Source organism: Oncorhynchus keta, chromosome 4, assembly GCF_023373465.1.
Source record: "Oncorhynchus keta strain PuntledgeMale-10-30-2019 chromosome 4, Oket_V2, whole genome shotgun sequence".
NCBI classification, from domain to species: domain Eukaryota; kingdom Metazoa; phylum Chordata; class Actinopteri; order Salmoniformes; family Salmonidae; genus Oncorhynchus; species Oncorhynchus keta.
The window spans coordinates 23,402,786-23,429,777 of NC_068424.1; the positions used below are offsets into that span (position 1 = coordinate 23,402,786).

At 40.0% G+C, this 26,992-nt stretch overlaps 1 protein-coding gene and 1 long non-coding RNA gene across 4 annotated transcripts; one reads left to right on the forward strand and one right to left on the reverse strand.

Moving 5' to 3' along the window:
- Positions 1-554: 554 nt before the first annotated feature.
- Positions 555-10,741, reverse strand: LOC118371330 (uncharacterized). Its single transcript, XR_004822982.2, has 3 exons — positions 10,483-10,741; positions 10,160-10,287; positions 555-1,521 (listed from the first exon to the last, which is right to left on the reverse strand). It is a non-coding gene; the product is annotated as an uncharacterized LOC118371330 (long non-coding RNA).
- A 94-nt stretch (positions 10,742-10,835) lies between these two features.
- On the forward strand, positions 10,836-26,455 carry slc35b3 (solute carrier family 35 member B3). 3 transcript variants are annotated; one of them, XM_035756722.2, is made up of 10 exons: positions 10,836-11,073; positions 11,646-11,869; positions 18,679-18,800; positions 21,500-21,654; positions 22,913-23,020; positions 23,457-23,554; positions 23,672-23,764; positions 24,919-25,030; positions 25,516-25,585; positions 25,698-26,455. In XM_035756722.2, exons 2-10 carry the CDS (start codon positions 11,651-11,653, stop codon positions 25,846-25,848), a joined length of 1,128 nt encoding a protein of 375 aa, XP_035612615.1. In that variant the 5' UTR covers positions 10,836-11,073; positions 11,646-11,650; the 3' UTR covers positions 25,849-26,455. The 3 variants fall into 3 exon arrangements, with proteins under 3 accessions (XP_035612615.1, XP_035612621.1, XP_035612631.1); XM_035756728.2 differs by lacking the exon at positions 10,836-11,073 and adding an exon at positions 11,083-11,415; XM_035756738.2 differs by lacking the exon at positions 10,836-11,073 and adding an exon at positions 12,134-12,213 and having other exon boundaries at positions 11,731-11,869.
- The last annotated feature ends 537 nt before the right edge of the window (positions 26,456-26,992 follow it).

Sequence of the window (26,992 nt, forward strand, 5' to 3'; positions counted from 1 at the left end):
ATGTTGAAATATTGCGTCGTACAGCACATTTCAAATAAAAAAGCCTTGAAGCTCAAAAACAGAGATTTCACATCATCTTCACAGAGCTGTGCATGTTCATGTTTTGATGTCCTATATTAAAATGTGTATGGTTACTTACATTACACCTACTTCCCTGGTCTTGGAACTAATCCGATTGATATGGAAATGGGAACTAGATTTATGACAGAGTTGAGAGAGAGAATTTTCAGGTTCTTCTGAAAATGTGCTGAAAACCCAATTTTGGGAATCCTTTGGTTTTGATGGTATTGGTTCTGGGATTATACAAACCCCTTTAAATTCAGACACTGAGTCCTTTTTTTCAGTGAACAAAAGGTTCGACATGCTGGACACATTCTCCACAGTCCAGATGCTAATCAAGAACAAATATTCAGAAGATGTGAGACAACACAAACAAGAAAGCCTACAAAGAGAAAATAGTATTATTGTTACCATGTGGGGGGGGGATTGATTTATTGAGTTGGTTTTGATAAGACCACTTCTAGCTCAAATCAAGAATAAGACAAATAGTTCACACACACAAAGAGCTATGGTCAGTCTGCACGGAATAGTTTTTATTATCAACTCTCAGTTATGGTAATGACATCCAAGACATACACCAAATGAGTGATAATAAGTATAAAAAGTTTGCAAAAATCACTTTTATTTTAGATTTTAGAAAACTATTTGGGCAAGTCAAAAAAGCATTAATTGACTGACAGGGTAATACAAAATGAGACATTGTTAATTCACAAAATAATTCAATATTGACTTTGTGTAAAAAAAAATATAAAAAAATGAATGAACATACTAATAAACAAATTAGTGAAGAGTTCAGATGTAAACATTAACTCTGAATTAATACAGAAGTTAAATGATGATAGGGTTAGAGCATTCTTATTGCTATTGTGCTGTTATTTACATTATATTATGGTACATGTGTACTGTAATAAATAACGAGATAAAATCTATAGTGTTGTACATAGTAAATGAGCGTTTGTAGTGACATTCAGACAGCATGCCTAACATCAGCATAATGTTATTTCATCATCTAAAACCAAACAAAATACTTTAAAATCAATATACAACACAGTAAAAAAAAATCTATATACAACACAGTATAACTTCATTTGTTTTCAGTATACTAAATAATATATTTTAAGCCAGTTTCAGAATTACATTAGATAGCTTTGCATCATATTCCTCTTCATAACGTTTATTAAAGAGGTATTACTGTGAGTGGCGATCAGAGTTTCCAGAGTAAGATACAACATACATTTAAGCGACATCAAAACAGATTAAATGAGCCACACAAGCTTCCTGCTTTTTACAAAGGCAAATCCTTATCTACCACAAATCGTCCATTTTATCTGAGACAGCATTTAAAATCATCACTTACCAATTCCTTACTTTACCTAAACAGCCATTTCAGCATGTGTTGTCTCTCATTGGAGTTGAAAATTGCGGAATGGCCTGGAAATTGGAAACATCTAGAATGCAGTCCTGGAGAAAGGAAATCAAAGTTAAATGAGATCATGCATGCCAAGAAAATGTTTCACCAAAGGGCAAAAAGGAAGGTGGAGATAACAGAGAGGAGAAACAACTTAACGTTGTGTTACTGAAATCTGTTATGAGTGTGTATATGTATGTGTGTATGTGTGTAACCTGTAATAATAATAATAATAACAATAATAATAATCATTTCTGAAAAACAATTTCAATAATGACACTGCTTTGTCAATAGTTTTTTGCACTAAGCCAGGCCATGTTTGTGGCATGGTAGTGTGTGTGTCTGAGGACAGGTGGCGAAGGGCATGAAAGAAGTTGAACCGGTAATGAGGTGTCTTTGAAGTGGTGAACCGCAAACAATTCATCACAGGGCTCTGACTGTATTGGCTTCCAATGACGCAGATCTACCAAAACAAAGTTCACTTGAAAAGGTTGAACCTTACCCACCCAGCCATGGTATGATGATAGACAGGTAGAATGCTGTTCCAGTATGACAAACCAAACACCAAATCTAATGCCAAGGGAATCTCCTCTCTGGTTTTCATGGCTATTGTACATTCTAGGCTTTACAGTATGTATGCATACATTTTCAGCAGAGGCCAGAGATTTTGCTGACATTTCATCTTATATGAATAGTTCAATGGCTTCCTTCTAGCTAGACATGATGAGGTTCCAAAATGACAGACAGGGGTGTCTGGCTTGTGTTGATTCAGCTTAACCCCGCGTTTACCCGACCAGGTATTCTCGCCGGCGTGCGTCTATTTGAAAGTCAAAAGAGAGTGATCAAGAGAATCATGACAGGCCAAAGTTTCCAGGATATAGGTGAGGAGAGAGTACATGTGAAGAAATGCTGCAGCCGGCACACGTCAAGGCAGAAACATTCGCCCCCGGGTCGAGAGAGAGAAGACAGGCAGCAGGGAAACCAGGTTTCCCACATATACAGACCATGATCCCTTGTCCCCTACTGTACTCCATCAGATAGGACTTGAAGAGAGGGAAGAAATGGATCAGCAAAAGGTTATTAGGATACCTATTTCTTAATCTGAAACCAACATATTTTAGACCGTAGATGTCGTTATTTTATAATAAATATAGCTGTTTAGGAGAAATTATTCATTTTTTAAAGATGTTTTCTTTTGTGTTGCAGAGAATTGGCCATTTTAGATGATGTCATGGGAGCTGAATAGGTGTGCCATCTTCTCCAATTAATCATTTAGAATTTCTTATCGCCATGAAACACTTCAGAAAGAATACCATTCCAGCAGCGATATTTCCTGCAAGCAAAAACCTGTTCAAAGACATTTTTCTTGGGTCTTTTTTCCTCCTCATCAACTCACTGTCCTGGCATCAATTCAATTTGCAATGACTTTTACAATATCTTTTACTGGCTTTGTTGCAACCAAAATGTCCTGAGGCCAGTTGGGCAAATAATTATGTATAAAAAAATTATAAGCACGTTTAAAGTGAAAGTGTGTTTTAATTAAGTTGTACTGTAGTTATGCGGGCATTCAAATCACAAAAGTTAAATGCAAGAGCTTACTGCGTAGCTACATTTTGACGTGGTTGAGTGAAATTGATTTGTTTGTGAAGATTCAGAGGATTTCCTCTCGTTTTTATTGTCTTTAGCTGGATAAAATAAGTATAGTACCAAGTCCCTATCAACGAACAACTCTAACATGGCACCCTAACTAACCCAAGTCCACTCCCCTCCCTCTACTTCTGTCAACTACAGCCTGTTACAGCAGAGTTAATAATTAGACTGCCAAAAAAATACAGGAAATATAATTGAATGTGTGAAGTGTCATCGGAGTAACCAAAACAACTTATCATTGTAGCCTGTGTTTTACAGTCAATTTGCAGTGAATTGAGAAAAAAGGCCTTTGTCACTTTGACTAAATCACCGTATTCCTGTCCATGTGTAGGGTTGACATCCCATTTCCTGTATGAAGTCATTTCCTTTCCTGGGGAGAGTTTCTGCATGAGCAGGGGCGCTTGTCCAACAAAGTGATAAAACATAATTTTGACTTAACTTTGAGTTGTCATTATTGCTATAATTTAGGCCGTTTTCACATAGTCCTCTTTAAAAGAACCGATCTCAGTCCTCTTTAGAGTGAACTCCAGGGTAAACAAAAGCAAAGGACTCAGTTCTCTTTGTGTTCACACTGACCTTGCCTTTGAATGAGGACTCAACTCTTGCCAGTTCACTTTACCTATTTTGTGGACCGAGTCCTCTTTGCATTCACATTGCTATGTTTAGAAAGGAACCAAGATCTTTTCCCAACATGCACTCTGGGTTTTTACAACAGTGCAGGACAAGCCATTCAAATCAGAATGTGTTGTCGGACAGCTAGATATGCCTACTTATATTTTGAAGCTAATAAATTGCATTTAGTTAAAGTATGAGACATAATAACTGTAATCAGAAGATACTATTAACATGTACATTTGATTGGTAACAGAATAAATAGCAATAGAATGACTGCAGAATAAATCAAGCTGCAATTGAACATTGTACACCCAAGGTAGGCTACTGTCCCTTTAAGAGCTCGAATAGATTTTGAACCCTATGTTGTAATTTTCACCAAATATATTGTCTTCTCACACTATTCAAACCCCACAATCAATAAACAGCTTATGAAGCTCTCTTAGCCTATAGATCACATATGGCAAACAAATAATCTGAACTAAAAACTCCACACATTTTGGAATTTCTGTGCGTCACTGACAATCGCTAATCAAATTCCAAAAACAGCACACATTTTTTTCCTGTGAACCTGCACATCATCATCATCTCTCTTTTGTGACACCAATGTCAGGGAATAATGATAAGCGCACCTGGGATGCTTTGCGTTCACATTGTCCTAAAAAAAAATCAGGCAAACCGAACTCAGACCACCTCTTGAGATGGTCTCAGTTCGGTTAGCTTTGGGGGCTCTTTTCAGGGGTCTGAGTTACTTTGGAGTGTTCACACTGCACCAAAAAGAATCACAAAAATTGGCTGAAAAGGAACCAAGTGTGACATCACATCCTAGGTGTGAAGAGAAGCACAGCAACTGCATGACGATAGCGTCGACAGTTTCCACCAATATTTCAATAACAGTTTGATAGCATAGTAATAATAATAATAATAATAATTCATTACATTTATAAAGTGCTATTCATTATAGAATCATCTCAAAGTGCATAAAATTAGTAAGAGTAGGCTTATTGTTGTATGTAGTTGTTGGCAGCATTAGTAGTAGTTCTTGTTATGGGAACAGCAGTAATGACAAATGTGTTGCAAGTAGTTTAAACTGAATCTAAACTGCATTATACATTGTTTTGAATATACCTCCCTGATATGCTTATCCCTAATGTACTATGGAGTGAGGGAGTAGAATTGCTTCCCTCTGAAACTCCACCACGCTGTGGAGAAAGGGGTTTAAAATACTGTCAGAGAAATGCAACATTTATGAATCCCCCTTACATCCCAGCTTGATTTATGTGAAATAATAATACACTATTTAATGCTTAAACATGGCTAGGAGCAATCTTTGCCTATCAAGATGGAGTAATGGCGCTGGAAGACAAATCACCTCCTGGACTTGTGATGCTTGTTTAAAGGTGCTCAGCAGATATATTAAACTATATGTAATTGTACACTAACTCTGGGCTGTAGGCACGACGTGGCGAGCACAGGAGGCAGCCAGCCTGATGCAGATGGAGTACGGTAATCAATTTGGCTCAAGCATCAGACGGAGAGAGAGAGAGAAAGAGAGAGAGGGAGGGAGAGAGAGACAGAGAGAGAGAGACAGAGAGAGAGAGAGAGAGACAGAGAGAGACAGAGAGAGAGGGAGGGAGAGACAGAGAGAGAGAGAGAGAGAGAGAGAGAGACAGACAGAGAGAGAGAGAGAGCGCTCTCGGATGTCTCACGCTGTTGTCTTGTTTGAGATCTAGTCATCCATCCCTCCAATACTTGTTCTGTCTCAGAGATGAGACAATGAATAAAACTTTAGATAATACATAGCGGTGGAGAGATTTTTCAGGATTGCAAATTAAATAGAAGTGGAGAGATTTTTCAGGATTGCAAATTAAATAGAAGTCATTTTAATAGAGAATGTGATATTATGGCAAACTATCTTTCCTTAACATTGCTCTTTATTACTACACCTTGGGTTAATTAAAACAACTCTTGAGAAATCAGTTGTACTTGGATAGGTTACAGTAGCCTGCATTTTGCAGAATGGGCTTTTTCTCACAGCGTTAATCAGCCTTTCCCAGGACCGGGTTCAGACAGGGCTGGTCACGCTGTGTTGAATTTATGGCTCTCTGATTGCCTTGTTTAATTAAACTTAACAGCAAACTTACACTCCATTTCAACTCATCCTGATCTGATTAATCATCATCCACCTTTTACCACCAAATCCAGGTAAAGATAAACAAACACCGTAATTACAATGGTAAATTAAGCTTCTATGATGCATTCCCTGTGTGGGCTGTGGGTGGTTCAAAAGGGGTCTTACAAGAACTAAACGACAGGCGTTCCTGGATCCCTCCTTTCCATCCCTTATCAGTTCTTCTCTTAAACCTGCCCTTGCCAAGACAAACAAGGGCCCTGAAATTTGGTGCATCACGTGCAATTACAGCCACAGTGAGCCACAGGTGTTGAATTCTTCTGGCAAGCCATAAAACATTATATGCATGATTTGTGCACTCAGCCAGGTCTGTAATTTCATTCTCTTCTTTCATTTTCTCCTTCCTGACCACACAATCCATTTTGCTGGTTTATGGGGTGGGGAGAGGAGAAACGCACACAGAGGCTTTCATGATGATTACATGCTTCCCTGTGCAATCAGATGGGGGTCCTGGCACCTGGAATGGGATGCCAGCTAAAAAACTATGCCCATGTGCCCACATGTGCCAGTCCTTTCCAAACTATTAAGTTAGATCCACACTAAAACGAGCCTGACGTCACACACAAAGTTTTGCCTGTTGCCATGGACGCCCTCAGGGCAAACTAAATAAACTTTCTCCGCCACTTTAGCGGCGTTCCTAAATGTGCCAGGCTGAGTGATAATCCCTGGGACACAGTGTCGTTCATCACAGATGTGGGCCGCAGGTGGAGTGGGGCTATGGGAGGCATCAGGGGCCAATTTGGGTGTGAGTAATAACATCCCAATATATCATAAATATATTGTACGACATATATTAAGTTATTAAATATATTTTAAACATTTATTAGGGTTAGAATTCAGGTTAATTGCTCAAACTAAAATTGTAATAGTTAATTCCATAACTATCATAACACATATAAGAGAATAATGGAAAATGAAAAGCAAATGTAGGCTAAAATCAGAATACCGTGTGAAAGGCCTTTGCCAGAGAGCATAAATGTTACATATCCCTAGGATTGTAAACATATCAGGCCTGGTATCATTCTAAGTCCATGAGTGCACAATGTACAAAAATTGCACTAATCCCCATTTTGATTGACGTTTCATATTTCTGACAATATTCAAAATAATTAGAAAAATACATCTTGTAAGGTAATGGCTTCTCAAATCCATTAAGTAGTTAAAGGTCAGGTGAAAAACAGTATTATTGCTCACAGCAAAACTCTTAATTAAATGACACTACATCATTTGTTTCCCAATCCCTTTACTTCATATACACGGCTCAGGTTAAATGAATGCGCAATGAAACATGCATGTCATTTATCGACTTCTCTGAGAAGACAACAAACACATTGTTTTCTGTCTCTATGTATTAGAAAAAAATGCATATTTACAGATTGGATAAGCAGACACCATTCCTAACAAATTGCTTGTTTAATTACTTTTCTTTTCCTTCTCTTTTGGTCCAACTTGCAAAGAGGTATGCTTCCCCCTCCTGGTTGCACAGAAACAAGAAAACCAAAGCCTCTTTGCCTTCCTGAGTTCGAGTATGTAGTAGTTTACTAGGTTCTCTTCCCTCATTGGTTCACATACACACTCTTCCCATACACTGCTGCTACTCTGTTTATTATCTATCCTGATTGCCGTGTCACTTTTACCCCTACCTACATGTACATATTACCTCAACTACCTCGTACCCCTGCACATTGATTCCATACCGGTACTCCTTCTATATAGCCTAGTTATTGTTCTTTATAGTGTTACTATTTTCCATTTGTATTGGCTAATTGTCTTACTTTTTAACTCTGCATTGTTGGGTAAGGGCTCACAAGTAAGCGTTTCACGGTCTACCCCTGTCGTATTCTGTGCGTGTGACAAATTAAATGTTATATTGTTAATACTGTATAACAACTGTGTATTCAATTGTATGTAGTGAGGTAAAGCCTATATGGTAAGGAATTCATGTTTACCAACCTGTTGCCTAAGGGGCATGGGAAGCAGTCCCAAGGTATTTCACATAAATCCAAAGAGACATGTTCAAATGGTTTAGCTCTTAGCAAGAAATAGAATCAGATAATAGGCTACCTTACATCAGTTGTCAAATTCAGATAATTGATATGGATTGCCTGGACTTGCTTTGGTCATACTGCAGACAAAAAGCAACATTTCACTGTTCACAGTAATGCTAAGGGACTAAATGAAAATGGACAAAATAAGTATTTTTACTTGAATACTTAGGAAGACAGTTGAGTTTTGAAAGCCATTTTTAATGGTGAATATCGGTCTTAGGTCTTACTCACAACACAATGCATTCCTTTTACCAAAAACAGAATATATGAAGTACATTCTGAGCATCTGTAACACCACCAATATGGCCACACTTTTCTTAGGTCACTCGCAGAGGGATGGTGAAAAAAAGGAAAAATAAAAAATGTGAGACCAGCAAGCCTAGCAGATCAAAGAAAATAACATGAGAGAGGATATGAGTGCTTTGAGAAGTAATATAGTGGAGATAGCATCTGTTTCCGTCACATGCAGGAGGCTTCAGACTAGCCCAGGAAAGAGACAACAGAGAAGGCACTTTAGCCTGGGATAAAAGCAAACATAAATGGGTTATTAAGAAACCCTCAATGTTATAAAGGATTGGGTGATATTATACCGTTCCGCAATCCTTTTCGAGAGGTCCATTCCCCCGTTGTTGGAAAAAGATAGGGTTTTTTATGACAAAATAAATGTAGGGATTATTTTTTATAAGACGAGCACCAGTGTAATTTTACTTTTGGTATTTCCAATTTTGAAGTTGGCACTTTGGGTTGAAGGGTGAGTGTGTGTGTGTGTGTGTGTGTGTGTGTGTGTGTGTGTGTGTGTGTGTGTGTGTGTGTGTGTGTGTGTGTGTGTGTGTGTGTGTGTGTGTGTGTGTGTGTGTGTGTGTGTGTGTGTGTGTGTGTGTGTGTGTGTGTGTGTGTGTGTGTGTCATTTTCTTTTTAATTTCAGGCAAGTGGGTTAGGGGGAGAAACATATAGGTCATCAGTGGAGGGTACTGTGAAAGACAGCTCTCAGACTGTAATACCACCCTCTCAATTGATATTTAAGTTTGAGTCATCTTTGCAAAGCCACACTTGATTGCTCAAACTTTGCATTACAACAGTTGAGTTCAAAACGATCCAACAGCAGAATGACTAAAACAACCATGTTCAATTTGTTCAGTGGTCTTCAAACAACCTGTCTCAGTTGAAAAGGCAATTCAGCTTGATGCTGTTTCTGCACTTTGTCTTTCAAATAAGAACATGCAAGAAGAACATGCATAGGTCCATGCGAGCCTCCAAAGGATTTAATGTCCTTTGTGATCCAAACTGCAAGGGGCTATATTTAATCCAGATTTGACTGGTTCAGAAGTCATTTCATTCCCTTCATCTCTCTTTCTGGCCTTTATTTATCACAGGTTCGTCCTGTGCGCGCTGGTGCAAAGCCATTACACGACTATGTACATTTTTTAACAATCAATAAATAATTATTTTATTATTTAAAAGGGTCTTATGGGGAGGAAATGGGTTTTATTACATAAATCCATCATTTTTGATGAATGGGTACACTTGTAAAGTTTGATGGGAAAAGAAAGTGGTCAGCCCCATGCAGACTACCATGCATTGCTGAATAGCTTTTTTTTTACAGCCAGGCTGTAAATATGACATTTGTGTCTCTTTGGGACTGTTATTTGGAATGCAGCGTAACAGGTAGGGGACTCGTAAATTCAGAGACATTAATTAACCCCTTGCATTTAGCGTTTGGGCTCCTTTTAGGTATAGGAGGTGACCTGTGAGTAGTGGGGGTTAAGGGATGTGACCGGACTGGCCAGCCAAGCAGCGCCCAAGTTCCCATTCAAAATGAGTTATTAACAGAATTTTTTGAAAATTGTAGCCTGGCTATTTAGTGTCATATAGCCTCGGCCGTGGCGGCTGGAGGCCTCCTAGGGACAAAAGGCAATACCATTACAATCAAATCTAAGATGGAAGAGGGATTGAGCTGTCCACTCTGAATTTTTATATTGTCAAAGAGCTGGGAGGAAATAATGCCATCCTAGAGTGAATTAACCTCCTGTGTGGACCGAAAAGCCATGTCATCTACTCGGAGAAGGAGAGAATTGGACAGCTCGGAGAGGGAGAGAATTGGACAGCTCGGAGAGGGAGGAGGGATGGAGGGAGGGCAGAGGGATACAGTAAGGGCTGGGGGAGGGGATCAGAGGGAAGAGGGGATCATACCGTGAGCTGTTAAGGCCCTATGGAGAGTCAACATCAAACACAGGACAGGATCGGTCCTTCTCGGTCAGACAAGGGATATGTCAAAGTTTTGCCTCTGGTTTTGCTTCGTTGTCATTGAATCAAAAAATCTAAAATAACAGCACAAAGGGTGCATTTAGTGAGCAATAGTGCCATATAAAATCATGCAATTCATGTTCTATCTGGGATTCTTGTCAATAATGTCCAGTGAGTTCATATTTCACCATTTGCTGAATTGCAAAAAAAGTAAACACAAAGTAAAGTAAACACAAAACAAGAAAGGATTATATGAATAAGCATTTTACCTTCCAGTTCCTTGAAAAGTAGACTGTCTGGAAGGACTGGTTCTGCTGTTTACAAATGATTTGCAGACACACAAGAAGACCGGTGTGTACATTAAGTAATCCTATGTGTTTAAGAAGTTATAGACCATCCAGCGCTGGACAAGGTAGGTAGGGTGTGGATATATCTATAACACCAAACTTCTCAATGCAAACTATAATGCACGATGTGATGAGAAATGACTTTTTTTTCTGTTTTGCACTGACTGAGTAGGCTACAATACGAATGTAGCTGGGTGCATTTCATTTTTCAACTGACCTGGTGTTGTTCCCTCCACCAATGGGAAATGAGGTCATAGTTCGAGACGAGTCACACTCAGCGGAAGTTGTTGGCTGCTGCCAGGAGATAGCAGCAGCGGTTCGCAAGTTAGCAAATGTGCTACAGTTCTTTCGCATCAAAATAATTAAAATGTCAGTACAATAGGTTAACAACATGGATCCGTCACGTCTGGAAACGTTATAATAATCCGAATCGATTGAAGAACAACGCAGCATTCACATTTCAAACCCGGAAGTTTTGTTCAGCTAGCATGCTAGCTTGTAGCAGCTAACCAGGTAGCTAGTTCGAATTTTAAGTAAAAATAAAACGTTATAGTTAAGCTTGTAAAGAAGTTAGCAAAATGTAATTTTGAATTGCAGAAAATAGCTCTGTTGCTAATAAAGTCGAAGTTCGAATGTATGTCATATGTTGGTGTTTTGAAATGTTCAGTGATCGTTTTAGGATTTAGTTGTTATTAACTAGATAGGTAGATTGGCTATCTAAGTAGCTAGCAGTTAGTCATTGTTGTATTCAATCAAATAGTTAGTTAGTTTAGTAGTGCTGTATATCTCAAGGAGTAAAATCCCGACACGCCCACGGATATCGGATAATTGAGCTGTTGTCCCTGTTTGTTACAGGTAAAATTCCCTAGCTTACTATCTAGCTATGCCAGTTTTGAATCGGTCAATGTGTGTCCGTGATAGATACCTGATACAAACAATAACGTGTTGGCTACTATGCATACAAGTACACAGACCAATTTTCTTCCTCATCTTCCCACCCTTAGTATATATATATAGCCTGTCACATCCTTTTGCAACAGAAAGCAAAGTATTGAAACTACCTAAGTACTGTATTTGATCCCCAGACACAATGAGTGCCAAATTCGGCCTGATGAACTACAACAACGCCCGGAAGCACCTGTCTATCTCCATCCCGTCTTCCAGCGAGGTCATGATGTCTCCGCACATTAAGTCTGTAGAGGAGCTGAGAGTGCTAGGCATCAACCTGAGCAGCTTCAACACAGCTACCCAGTTCTGCATCTGCACGGCGGGTGTCTTCCTCTTTTACCTCATCTATGGCTACCTACAAGTAAGAAGGGGTGTATTTAGCCCTTGATCATGACTCTCAGTTCCATTTGATTACACATAAGAATCATTGGATGAAGGCGTCTTCTGTTGGGGGGGATTTGTTAATGCATCGCTTGCGGTTTTGGAAGCATAGGACCATACCTTACATATCAGCAAGAAATAATACAAAAAAGATGAAAGGTTAAATTGATACACACCCTTGTTAGGGCTAGTGTTCCTACACGGCCATATCGCCATTGTTACAGTGCTTGTTTCTTGAAAACAGGCAGTAGACGAGACCTGTGTGTGAGCGTAACTCGGGAAGTGAAGCAAAAGTGTAGTATGGATCTGTGCAAAACTGCTACAGTAAGTGTTTGTTTTTTATTTGAAGGATTCTTTCTCACTGGTGCAAGATAAGGACCATATGTTTTTGATAGCCGTATTGCATGCAATGATTTTGGACTTTTCTAAATGTTAAAACACAGTGTCAAGATTGTAGTTCACTTGAGGCAGTCATGGGCGAAGCTAATGGCTGAGAACTGTAGGGAGAAGGCAGAATGACGCCGAGAGCTAGGGTGTATTCACTAGGAACCAAACAGAAGCCAACAGGGAGGGGCCTGCCTGAATTTGTCCAATAGAAACAGTTGTGAAACGTTTTGCAACTGTTTTCAGCTGTTTACTTCAGTGTTCAGATATTAGGGCATGGGGTAGCTGCTCTTAGCAATGCTAGTATTTACGCTAGTGTTGCTGAAATATAAAATTTGATGTATACTTACTGTGTCTGTAGGTTGGTCCTTATGCAGGGGTAATTTGAGGGAAAAAAACAGCTAATGGAAGGTAGAATTTAACAGAACGTGGGTAGACCCATGCAGTTCCTCAGTGATGTAACCGACAACAACAAAAATACTATAGTGTGTGCTATGGTAGGAATACTGTATTATTCACTGTAGTGTTTTTAGTGAATACTGTGCTGCTTTTAGTGAATACTGTAGTATTTACTGCAGTATACCGTAGTATTTACAGTTTACTGTAGTATTTACTGCAGTAAAAAGAAGACTATATACTATAGTAATTGCGGACTGTAGTATACTATAGTATTTACAGTAGTGTTTTTGCAAACTAGTATGGTACACTGTACTATTTACTGTAGTGTTTTGGGGATATTACTGTAGTATTTACCAATATGTTTTTGTTTTATTATCTTTGGGGAGCTTTCTACTTGAGGAAATCTACTGGATAAATACTAAAACAGCAAATGAAGAGTTTAGAGCTTCTGCTCTTTTCTATACCCATAGTTTACACAATATATGGTCTATACTTGGCATTTAGGTTTTTCACTTACCGGTGACACAAATTGGGACATGGGGGAGGGGAATGGGCAGGGTACAGTGGGGCAAAAAAGTATTTAATCAGCCACCAATTGTGCAAGTTCGCCCACTTAAAATGAGATGAGAGAGGCCTGTAATTTTCATCATAGGTACACTTCAACTATGACAGACAACATGAGAAAAAAAATCCAGAAAATCACATTGTAGAATTTTTAATGCATTTATTTGCAAATTATGGTGGAAAATAAGTATTTGGTCACCTACAAACAAGCAAGATTTCTGGCTCTCACAGACCTGTAACTTCTTCTTTAAGAGGCTCCTCTGTCCTCCACTCGTTACCTGTATTAATGGCACCTGTTTGAACTTGTTATCAGTATAAAAGACACCTGTCCACAACCTCAAACAGTCACACTCCAAACTCCACTATGGCCAAGAACAAAGAGCTGTCAAAGGACACCCGAAACAAAATTGTAGACCTGCACCAGGCTGGGAAGACTGAATCTGCAATAGGTAAGCAGCTTAGTTTGAAGAAATAAACTGTGGGAGCAGTTATTAGGAAATGGAAGACATACAAGACCACTGATAATCTCCCTCGATCTGGGGCTCCACGCAAGATCTCACCCCGTGGGGTCAAAATGATCACAAGAACGGTGAGCAAAAATCCCAGAACCACACGGGGGGACCTAGTGAATGACCTGCAGGGAGCTGGGACCAAAGTAACAAAGCCTACCATCAGTAACACACTACGCCGCCAGGGACTCAAATCCTGCACTGCCAGACGTGTCCCCCTGCTTAAGCCAGTACATGTCCAGGCCCGTCTTGAGTTTGCTAGAGAGCATTTGGATGATCCAGAAGACGATTTGGAGAATGTCATATGGTCAGATGAAACCAAAATATAACTTTTTGGTAAAAACCCAACTCGTCGTGTTTGGAGGACAAAGCATGCTGAGTTGCATCCAAAGAACACCATACCTACTGTGAAGCATGGGGGTGAAAACATCATGCTTTGGGGCTGTTTTTCTGCAAAGGGACCAGGATGACTGATCCGTATAAAGGAAAGAATGAATGGGGCCATGTATCGTGATATTTTGAGTGAAAACCTCCTTCCATCAGCAAGGGCATTGAAGATGAAACGTGGCTCGGTCTTTCAGCATGACAATGATCCCAAACACACCGCCCGGGCAACGAAGGAGTGGCTTCGTAAGAAGCATTTCAAGGTCCTGGAGTGGCCTAGCCAGTCTCCAGATCTCAACCCCATAGAAAATCTTTGGAGGGAGTTGAAAGTCCATGTTACCCAGCAACAGCCCCAAAACATCACTGCTCTAGAGGAGATCTGCATGGAGGAATGGGCCAAAATACCAGCAACAGTGTGTGTGAACCTTGTGAAGACTTACAGAAAATGTTTGACCTCTGTCATTGCCAACAAAGGGTATATAACAAAGTATTGAGATAAACTTTTGTTATTCACCAAATACTTATTTTCCACCATAATTTGCAAATAAATTCATTAAAAATCCTACAATGTGATTTTCTGGATTTTTTTTTCTCATTTTGTCTGTCATAGTTGAAGTGTACCTATGATGAAAATTACAGGCCTCTCGTCTTTTTAAGTGGGAGAACTTGCACAATTGGTGGCTGACTAAATACTTTCTTGCCCCACTGTATATGCAAATTAAATACTGTAGTATATACTCTAGTAAAAAAATATATATATTTTTGCGGACTGTAGTGTATTTGCTGACATTTCTGTAGTATTTACTAGCATTTTTTTTGTGGACAGTACTGTAGTACCAAACCGGTTTGGTACTAGAATTTTGTAAAGTTCGATACTTCTGTCTAATGTGTCTCACCTGACTCAGAGGACCAAGTATGTATATCGGTGCGGCCCTGTTATAGTGCAAAGAGCCTGCTCGACATGCTCATTCATTGCTAGAGCTGTCTGGGCTGCATTGTTAGCTCCCCACTCATGCTGCCCAGAAGTTAACACACTTGAATAATGCAACACGGCATGAAGAAATGTTGAAACTGTTCATTACTGTTCGCAAAACAATGTCCATACAGGCTAAAATTATTTTACAATGTAAGACGATGCTGGTAACTTCCAGCTTTAATTGTAGTCTAACTTTCCTTGCTAGCTTACAGCTAAAGCAACATCAATTCACTACCCTAGTACTTTGTTTGTGATACCATACCGCAAAATATGCTAATTTCAAAGCTGATTGTTTTTTAAATTAATTCACTCTGTTCCCCTCGCCACTAAAAACTCATTCACTTCTTTGTCTCCGCATCCCGTCTGGTTTACACTAGATTCCATAGCCACAAAGTCAGATTCTACAGCTACATTTTGCCTCGCAAATTACTACTTTCTTAAAGAGACAACACACACTTTTCTAAAAGAAGAGATTGCTTCTTCTTTGAAAATGCTGTACAATATGTTCTCCTAGTAGTTGCCAATAAAATAAGTCCTAAATGTATTGTTTGTCATCTGTAGCGCCATGAAATGAGCTAAAACAGGCTCAACTCAATGCATGCACACACTCTTATTGAATACTATGCATTCACCTGTATTGTGAATAGACCTCGTCTACATCTCGATTTACCCAGTTTATCAGTAGAGATTTACCTATTAAATAAATGATTACCCTAATGTTGTTTTGTAGTTAGATTGGTAAAAACACTTTCAAATTGATTGTATGACTGTATAATTTATAAATTAATGCATACTTGGCTGTCTCCAAAAAATGGACATAAAATGTATCAAATGTAATAATATTAACCTCCAAATGTAATAAGTCTTATTTTTGTTGTTGTGGTATCGTTTTGGAATCGAGTATAGTGATGGCATCGAGTATTGTCATAAGTGTTGCACGGTATACTAGTACCATGGTAATATCATGGATACCAAAATGTCATGATACTTATGATACCAACATTTTAGAATACCTTAGTACCATTTCATATGATACTACCAACCTTTTCAGCCCTACCGATCCAAAGAACCTGCTGGCGCCTGTTACAAAATGTTTATAAAGTCAGTTGAGTTGAAGCAACAGCCACTAACTAGTCTCTTATACGAGCAGGACCGACAATATCCACTTTACTTTCATGGCAGCCAGCTGCATCCTCTACCAGCCCTCACCTGCTTCTCTTCACGCGCATCTATTCCACTTTCAGACCCTGTTGTTAGATTTGTACATTTGTTACATTAGAGCAGAGTGCAAAGCTGGCACGGTTGATACATTGTCATTTCATCTCCTGTTATGACCAAGAGCACAGATCAGTCTAAGTAGGCTTTGCAAGTTCAATGTCATGCATCCTCTGAGGGTCAGCGAGGGAAAATGGAGCAGTGCTTGGCGACACGGCGTGCTTTCAGCTTTACAGCAGAGAAGACATCTAGTCTCTAAACGGTTAAAAAAATACCCATATTGCCGAAAATGCCTATTTTTATTTCTATTGGGATTCGTGCGCATTTTATATAATTTCACAAACCATTAAACTAATCCCGGGTCGCTAATTATTGGTTTAATAACAAACAACGTTGTTCAGTCATGTTACCTAGCTAGCTAACAACCTGCTAACTTGACAGTAGGTTTAGGCAAATTTGATTGGCCCAGGAAGAAAGGAAAAGGGTCTGCTACTCATGAGAAGGAGAGTGTGTGTCTGGGTTAACTGAAGAGTAAAGAAGGTTCCATGCAATGTTTTATCCTTACTGACACAATGACATGCAGATCATTATGCATGTATATCACAGGAGGATGGTGGCACCTTAATTGGGGAGGACGGGCTCGTGGTAAGGGCTGGAGTGGTATGATGCCATTCCATTTGCACCGTTCCAGCCATTATTATGAGTCGTCCTCCCTTCAGCAGCCTCCACTGATATATACTCCTTCCTCCCATTCCTCCAGCCAAATCATAGGTAGGCCTTTGCAAATATAAGCAAATCAGCCATTCTATGCAGTATTCTATTATACATTGTGAAGTTAAATTCAATGTGTTGTTTTGAGTTGAAGTGTAAATTTCAGTGACAGGTTTTTGGGGGACGGGGAGAACAGGATGCTAGGCCACAAATGTTTTGCCACGTGGTATCGCGATGGTACTCACTATCGTCATACTTGGCCTGGTATCGTTTGTAAAATGTTGGTATCGTGAACAGCCTAATTGTGATACTAAACCTGGTATAAAGTCAAAATGAAAAACCTGGTATAAAGTCAAAATGAAAAACCTGGTATAAAGTCAAAATGAAAAACCTGGTATAAAGTCCAAATGAAAAACCTAGTATAAAGTCCAAATGAAAAACCTGGTATAAAGTCAAAATGAAAAACCTGGTATAAAAATTCTGGTATTGTGACAAATTACATTATACTACAGTTTACTACAGAATTCTATAGTAAGTACTGTAGTATTCTATGGTAAATTGTAGTATTTCAAGTTAAGTTATGTCACGTGCACAAGTACAGTGAAATGCCTTTCTCCAAACCTTGGTCCTTCTGTAGCTCAGTTGGTAGAGCATGGCGCTTGTAACGCCAGGGTAGTGGGTTCGATTCCCGGGACCACCCATACATAGAATGTATGCACACATGACTGTAAGTCGCTTTGGATAAAAGCGTCTGCTAAATGGCATATATTATATTATTATTATAAACCCAACAATGCATTAATGAATGTTTTTTTTATTTGAGCTGTTTCTCAGCTTACGTCATGTCAAAATATAAGTCCCCCCACAAGTTCTTGCTTTTTTTGTGCATGTATTGCACACATACAGGGCTTTTATTTTGATATGAGGCAAGCAGAGAGGAAGTGGGTTTACAACAGAACCACGTTTGGAAAGTATTTTTTATTTTATTTTTACATTTTCTATTAGATGTTTTTTTCTCAATTTCCCCCTTCAAAAGGACCAACCCTACGGACAATCGGCAGAGTAAGTATTTAGCTTCCGGTGACTTCCGTTTTACTGTAAGCTAATTCCTAGCTAAAAGCAGCTAGGCATGGGGCTGCTGTAATGGTCGTTCCTGATGTGGGTGTAGTCGGATAGTATTTTTGAGTTTATGGCAAGACTACTGTAAATGACAGTTTTACACGTTCTTCACAATCTGGCCTTAATTAATGGCTAAATGTACTCTTAATATCTACCATGTACAGGCAGAAGAGGACGGCCACCCCTCTAAGCCAGGTTCTGCTCTAGAATTCTACCTTTTAGGTAGTTTTTCCTGGCCACTGTGCTTTCGCTTCTGTTCTGCTTGCTCTTTGTGGTCTACGCCTGGTTCCTGTAAAGCAATTTGTGTCATCACAGATGTAAACAGCAGTTGTAAAAGGGCTTTATAAAAATACATTTGGTTGATTGACTGACGGATTCACCATACAATTGGTTGTTGACACATGCTAAGCAGGGACATTTTATCAGCAAGCCTCACTGAGGATACTGTGGAAAGCTACAGGAAAAGTAGTGATTTACCTCACCACAGGCTTGAAAGTAGACTTATCAGACTTTATCTGCTGTTTTCAGGAGCTCATATTTTCCGTGGAGGGTTTCAAGCCCTTCGGATGGTACCTCACCCTGGTACAGTTTGGGTTCTACTCCCTGTTTGGACTGGTGGAATTGCAGCTCACACAGGACAAACGGAGAAGGTAAACAAGGGAATGGAGTTCAATTAGGCCTCTGCTCTTCAGCAAACAAAGAAAAGTAGGAGTGGTGTTCACCAACAAAGACGGGGATCCAGTAGGGCTTTCCTTGAGAATAACATCAATAGACTGACTATTTCATGGCTAATGGCATTCGGCACTAATAAATAGATTTGAGATTGACTAAATCATAGAATGATCAGTCTCTGTCCCGTTAACTATTAATAGTATGTTAATTGCTACAGTATGTGCCTTGTCACTTCAAACAATATAACCAGTGATCTACCTCAAGACCTATTGATATCAACAACACTTCATCTTGGGGTGGATGAATTCCGCCGAATCTGTTGCAAAACCTTTCTTAAAGGGAAGCAAACGGGAGGGACCTACCTACATTTGTCCAATAGAAACTCTCGTTTTGCTCTGTTTGGTTCGTAAACGGTTTCTGTAATGAATACACCTCTGTATTTAGGGTTTTTTCTGGATCAAAAGGGGCTTAGGTAGTGGGCATGCCAATGGGCATGGTCAGTGCAGGTGAATTATAGAGAACATTTTAGAGTCCCCCCCATCTTGCAGGGGTTCATACGGTCATGAAAATCCAGGAAAAGTTTGGGGAAATTATCAAATACGAAAAGTCCTGGGAATTAATTTCATAGTTTCTGTTTATGTCATTTATTTAGGGACAGTTGTAAAATATTTGATCAAGTAAATAAAAACCAACATCAGCCAGGATTCGAATGACACTAGCACATTGGTGTTTGCGTGTAGGACCTGCATAGCGCCAGACGAATATGATAGAGAACACATTAACTACTAACTAAAACCTGTGAATACGGCCATACAAAGTTCATATTATTAATTTAAACAAATATTTTTGAAAAATGAATGATTCACTTCGCCATTGTATTAGTTGGGATTCGGTTCAATCGGGGTGAATCGAATCATGTGAATCAAAATAATAATTTGTGAATCGTGAACATTAATGTATGGGGAAAAATTAGATTTAGCCTTTATTTTTGGATTATGGGGCTTTAACTTATTTTGTAAATACTTGATTTGGGCATCCAATGTATTGCAACTTAATACATGTTAGTCAGCATGCAAAGTAAATATAAAGATTTGTAGCCTGCCATAGCCATGGGATCTTTGATATATAGAATGAGTAAATGATTTCAAAAGGCATGAAATGTATTTGGTTGCAACGTTTTACATCAAGGGTGGTCAATCAGGTGGTCAATCATCCTCCAGGAGAGCTAATGGATGTGCAGACTTTTATTGCAGTCCCCCTCTAATAAGTCAGTGTTTCAATTCATCCCAAAGGTGTTTGATGGGGTTGAGGTTAGGGTTCTGGGCAGGCCAGTCAAGTTCTTCCACCCCAATCTCAACAAACCATTTCTGTATGGACTTTGCTTTGTGCACGGGGGCATTGTCATGCTGAAACAGGAAAGGGCCTTCCCCAAACTGTTGCCACAAAGTTGGAAGCATAGAATCATCTAAAATGTCATTGTATGCTGTAGCGTTAAGATTTCCCTTTGCTGGAACTAAGGGGGCCAAGCCCTAATCATGAAAAACAAACCCAGGCCATTATTCCTCCTCCACCAAACTTTACAGTTGGCACTATGCATTGGGGCAGGTCGCTTTCTCCTGGCATCCTCCAAACCAAGATTTGGACTACCAGGTGGTGAAGCATGATTCATGACTCCAGAGAACACGTTTCCACTGCTCCAGGGTCTAATGTCGGCGAGCTTTACACCACTCCAGCTGACGCTTGGCATTGCACATAGTGATCTTAGGCTTTGTGTGCTACTGCTCGGCCACGGAAGCCCATTTCATGAAGCTCCCGACGAACGATTCTTGTGCTGATGTTGTTTCCAGAGGCAGTTTGGAACTCGGTAGTGAGTGTTGCAACTGAGGACAGATGATTTTTACACACTCGGCAGTCCTGTTCTGTGAGCTTGTGTGGCTAACCACATCGCTGCTAAGCCGTTTCCACTTCACAATAACAGCACTTGACAGGGGCAGCTCAAGCAGGGCATAAATTTAACCAACTGACTTGTTGGAAAGGTGGCATCTTACGACGGTGTCGCGTTGATAGTTACTGAGCTCTTCAGTAAGGTCATTCTACTGCCAGTATTTGTCTATGGAGATTGCATTTGCCCGATTTTATATACCTGTCAGCAACGGGTGTGGCTGAAATGGCCAAATCCACTAATTTGAAGGGGTGTCCACATACTTTTGTATATAAGTATACTTATATATATATACTTTTGTATGTATTTTGCCATGGAGCTGATATACATGTTTACCATTTTAAAGCAAATTTCCTGCAAATCTATGCATTTTGCCACAGCTAATGCTGTGTTATTTTTGCTCAAACATAATAATTAAACGAATACTGCTTTATTAATTGTTTTTCAAAATATTATATTCTCCCTGACTGTCTCGCTTTTATTTTGGTGATTGTTACTTCTCAACGATGATCTTATAAAAACATATATTGCACCTTTATCTTTTCTACATACTTTATATCTGGTTTACGTTTACACTGAAAGTGTTTATTTGCTTACACTGTTTGGACTGTTTTGAAAAAAAAACACCCACCCAAGGATTTCAATGGCAGAAAAATCCCATGTATTGCTAGGTTTTGTCATTTGTTTTTGTTGTTATCCCACAAGGCTTGCTAATTGCTCTTTTTCTTTTTGCAGAATACCAGGGAAGACGTACATGATCATAGCATTTCTAACGGTGGGGACCATGGGCCTATCAAACACCTCACTGGGTTACTTGAATTATCCTACACAGGTCATCTTCAAGTGCTGCAAACTCATTCCTGTCATGATAGGAGGCGTATTCATTCAAGGCAAGTGGCAAAAGGAAGTTGATCTTTGTTTGTATGAGAGCCCATATTCGCGAAGAGTGAGATTAGGAGTGCTGATCTAGGATCAGTTTAGCCTTTTAGATCATAATGATTGTAAATGAAGGGGACCTGATCCTAGATCAGCAGTCCTAGTTTGAGACGCTTAATGAATATGGGCCCTGATCAAGACGTGAAAATGCTGCCTAATAATGTTTGTCCTTTTGCATGCGGGTAATAATGAACTAAACACATTACTTTTTTTGGGGAGTTTTGTTTCAGAGTTTTGTCCATGCTTAGTTTTTTGGGTTGTTTGCAAGTGTTGAATTTCAGGGTGAGGAGGCCTAGTTCTCAGTACTCTGTCTTTCATCTCGGAGACATTGTCTTCATAAAGGTTCCACGTCTTAGCGATCAAACACTCGTTTTTTTCCTTCCTCCCCCTCCCTGCATTTGCGATGTTGACCATGGGTCCCCCAGGGGGACTAGTTGGAAACGCTACTGCGTTCACTCAGGATGCCAACGAGATCTGATGTGAACCCTTCAAAGGGGAACAGAGGGAGGAATGAAAGCAAGCCAGACCAACCTGCTGCGTCACCTTGTCACCCCCGAGGCATCTATCGGCCTGTTTGGGAAGACTCCTCAGTCTCCTCTTGTTTTTTTGTTGCATTTTACGTGTCCAACACCAACCAACCTCAACCCTCTCTTCTCTCCTGTTTGGATTTAATTGAGTTGAAGAGTCCAGTAGAAAGTTGGAGAGAAAAAAAGATCTCTTGGTATGGGCCATGTGCACCACCCGACCTGCAGCCAGTGCCACGCAGGCCTCTCAACTCGCTTGAATCTGGAGCAGAGCGGCGAAGCGCCTTTCTCTCCTCTCTTCTACACCGCTCATAAGTTCCTCTATCTAGCTGGCGTGTTTACGTTTTCCACCTGACCCATAAGGAGGTGGTAAATACCCAAGCGCTGTGTATCGCCACATATTCTGTCGTTTCCCTGTCTTGTCAGAAAGGGAAATGCCCTCCGAATTACCAAAAGTTAAGTTTGTCTTTTGTTTCGAAGGTTTTCGTGATCGGATGTCAGTCATGACAGGTGTCGGATCAATCCGAATCACAAGAAGAAAGATCTGGACACTAAGATCCACTGACTGTATTTAACTTTCCATCCAAGTGGAACTTGTCAATCAACTCTTCCTATTCTGGTAAATTGTTAGTCATCTGTTATGGAGGAATTCCGTGACTTTGTAGCCTAACTCCTCTGTTTTCTTCAGGGAAACGCTACAATCTGGCCGATGTATCTGCTGCTCTCTGTATGAGCCTGGGACTCATCTGGTTCACCCTAGCTGACAGTAAAGTCGCCCCCAACTTCAATGCAACCGGTAACATGTGAATCTGTTATCTATCTAGCTATTAGCACAGGAGCCTGTTGTTACAACACTGTTTAACTATGGATCATTACTTTCACCATCCAAATCCTTTCACTGTGATTTTGTATTTAATACACAGAGAACCTGTATCAAATTAATCAGGATACTGACATTTATGAGCCTGGGGCAAATTAAGCCTAGTGGTTGTTACCTAGGCTGGGACTAAAGTATTTTTTAAATGTGGAGTTTGAACTCCTAAAGAACTATATATAATGCTTTATCTAAAAAGTTTGACCTTGTACCACATACATTATGTACAAACATATAGGTTTTCCCACACTCCAAAAGTACAGATGCTGTTTCAGCAATTCAGAAACGTCCATTGCTGTGCTGTTATTGTCATTCTTTATAAATTTGGCGGTTAACCTGGTTGTGTCTGGTGTTTTAGGGGTCCTCCTCATCTCTCTGGCTCTGTGCGCTGATGCTGCCATTGGGAACGTGCAGGAGAAAGCCATGAAGCTCCATAACGGCTCTAACTCTGAAATGGTACAGAGGACCCGCCTTAAAACCAACTTGTTATATTTATATTGTAAACCCAATTGTGTAGTGTCCTAAATCACCTCAGAAATGTGACTTATGTGTGTCATTTTGATTGTGTTAAAGGTTTTGTATTCCTATTCCATCGGTTTTGGGTACATATTGACAGGCCTGTTGGGTGCAGGTGGATTGGGACCAGCAGTGGCCTTTTGCTCTCAGGTTAGTAGAACCCTCTCTGTTATACACTGAGTGTACAAAACATTAGGAGCACCTTCCTAATATTGAGTTGCACCCCCTTTGGCCCTCAATTCGTCGGGGCATTGACTCTACAAGGTGTCGAAAGCGTTCCACAGGGATGCTGGCCCTTGTTGACGCCAATGCTTCCCACAGTTGTGTCAAGTTGGCTGGATGTCCTTTGGGTGGTGGACCATTCTTGATACACAAGGAAAACTGTTGAGCATGAAAAACCCAGCAGCGTTGCAGTTCTTGACACAAACTAGTGCATCTGGCACCTACTACCATACTCTGTTCACTTAAATATTTAGTCTTGTCCATTCACAGTCTAAATGGCACAGATACACAATCCATGTCTCAAAGCTTCAAAATCCTTATTTAACCTGTCTCCCCTTCATCTTTAACCTGTCTCCTCCCCTTCATCTTTAACCTGTCTCCTCCCCTTAATCTTCAACCTGTCTCCTCCCCTTCATCTTCAACCTGTCTCCTCCCCTTCATCTTTAACCTGTCTCCTCCCCTTCATCTTTAACCTGTCTCCTCTCCTTCATCTTTAACCTGTCTCCTCTCCTTCATCTTTAACCTGTCTCCTCTCCTTCATCTTTAACCTGTCTCCTCTCCTTCATCTTTAACCTGTCTCCTCTCCTTCATCTTTAACCTGTCTCCTCCCCTTCATCTTTAACCTGTCTCCTTCCCTTCATCTTTAACCTGTCTCCTCCCCTTCATCTTTAACCTGTCTCCTCTCCTTCATCTTTAACCTGTCTCCTCTCCTTCATCTTTAACCTGTCTCCTCTCCTTCATCTTTAACCTGTCTCCTCCCCTTCATCTTTAACCTGTCTCCTTCCCTTCATCTTTAACCTGTCTCCTCCCCTTCATCTTTAACCTGTCTCCTCCCCTTCATCTACACTGATTGAAGTGGATTTAACAAGTGACATCATAGCTTTCACCTGGATTCACCTGGTCAGTCTATGTCATAGAAAGAGCAGGTTTTCCTAATGTTTGATACTCTCAGTGTATTTCATTATAATAGATCAGACATGGACCGTTCTGTGCTTAGCATTTTGTTTGATGCTCTGTTGAAAACATGAAGTAGGGGAAAGATGGTGATATGACAATCTATTGAATCTTTTGTTTTCTTTCAGCATCCTGTGACAACATACGGTTATGCATTCTTCTTCTCTCTCACGGGGTACTTTGGCATTTCATTTGTGCTGGCCTTGATCAAACTCTTTGGAGCCCTGGTAGCAGTCACAGGTGAGAAGACCATTCTGTTCTGGGAAGATGCTTTGCTTGCAGAACCACACAAAGTCATTTTTCATGTCGAAGTGTTCATTTGAACTGTCCATATAGTTTCTTATGAGTAAAAGGTCTGTATTTTACTTTTTAAAAACATTTAATTCAGAAATTTCTCCACCAATGGAAGCTTAAGTTAAAGAAGTTCTAACTAACCATATGACTCCACAGAAATTATTTCTACAGTCTGAGTATGGATAACCTTACTAACACTCTAAAATCTAAAGCACAAACTTTTAACATTTTACAGATTACTGAAATAATGCCAGATCAGAGCGAACCTAATCTTATTTAGGATTCTGGAAACCTCCAGATTCATTTTGAGATTAACTGCAAAACAAAAGTAATCTCATCAACAAAGTTAGATATCCATTAGATGTGACAGACTTAGATTCAAGGTTGTGTGCTGTTATGTTTCTCACTTTTCTGTCTTCTGTTCATTTCAGTAACGACCGGACGTAAGGCGATGACGATTGTACTATCCTTTATGTTTTTCTCCAAGCCTTTTACTTTTCAGTGAGTCGCGTTATCTTCAACCTCTCGTAGCTTACGGTCGCTCAATTTAGCCGTCATACTTTCAAGGCACTGAAAAGATTGTAACACGCCTCTCCGTTCCATTTCCTCTCAGGTACCTATGGGGTGGACTTTTAGTGCTGCTCGGCATCTTCCTGAATGTTTACAGCAAAAACAAAGACAAAATTAAGCTGCCATCTTTGGCGGACCTCAGGAATATGTTTCTGACAGGGAAGAAGGTCAGGCTGCTGTCACAGAACGTGTAGTAAAAGGGACCTGTGCTGGGCAGGATAAACAAACATTTTTCTAACGTTCCTATCCAACATGGACCTAAAAACAGTGGGCTCCTAAGACATTCCTTGGCCACAGAGCTCCACAGAAACATTCCCAGGAGGAGAAAGTGGACACGGAGCACCTGCGAGTCTCTGAAAGGGAAGCTGACTCCTTAGCAAACCCAAATAGCACATTTCTGCACTGTAAGTGACTCTATGACTTTAGCCTGAGCAAGACGAAGGGGGACGAAAGGTTGAAAGAGAATATATTGACATTTATTGAACTGATCATGTCCGAAATTGAATGCACCAAAAATATATATATCTTAAATGGCATATTTTCACCTGCATGTGCCAGAAGACGAAAACTAATGTTTTACTCAATCACTGTCTGAGAAATGTGTCTTCTCGTGGTTTCTTTGTAATTTATATCCGATTGTACAAAAGACTGCTCAACAGCACAGTGACATCTTGAAGTGTGGTGCGGGCTATGCTCGGAAGTATATCAACGTGTCAACTGCCATATTTGCGAACCGTTTGTTTTGTTGAAATTGTAGCTCTTTTTACATTAAACAAACTGGGAAGTTTACCCAAAAGCTTTTTTTCATGTGTTTTTATATGTTACAGTGTAAGTAGCTGGCTTGACAGAGCCGTCTCTTATCCATTGGCTACAGAGGGGGGAGTTGAACGGCTGCCAAGGAGCTTCTCAGATGTTTACCCATCAGATGGCCCCGGGCTTGTTTGATTAGTAATCCTAGAATAAGATAGCACTAGAAAGAAAACAAACATTGTTTTCAGGGCTTGGCTTTCGACCTAATTTGGATGAGCGGAAAGTCACGTGTGTGTCAAGGTGACATTAGCTAGATTTTGTCCCTTCTATGAAAGGGTGATCCTCAACCAACACCTGGGTTTTTATTGGGTTGTACAGTGATGACTTCATTTTATTACTCTTTATTTTTCTGATTTTGGGGGTTGATAATCCCATGCTACCTTTAGCAAATCATCCGTTGATCATTTAGATCCAGTTGTTTTAGGGGACAAAAAATACATCCTGGCTTCTTCGATAACTGCTGTCCCCGAAGGACAAAAAAAAGAGGGAAATCTGTGTGTAACCTATAGTGTTGGGATACATATCGTT

Excerpts from the sequence above, each read along its gene's own strand:
- slc35b3 (XM_035756722.2), top strand. The coding sequence starts at position 11,651 with ATGAGTGCCAAATTCGGCCTGATGAACTACAACAACGCCCGGAAGCAC. Across the intron at positions 23,555-23,671 it reads ACGGCTCTAACTCTGAAATG|GTTTTGTATTCCTATTCCAT; the intron begins GTACAGAGGACC and ends ATTGTGTTAAAG. Across the intron at positions 25,586-25,697 it reads TCCAAGCCTTTTACTTTTCA|GTACCTATGGGGTGGACTTT; the intron begins GTGAGTCGCGTT and ends ATTTCCTCTCAG.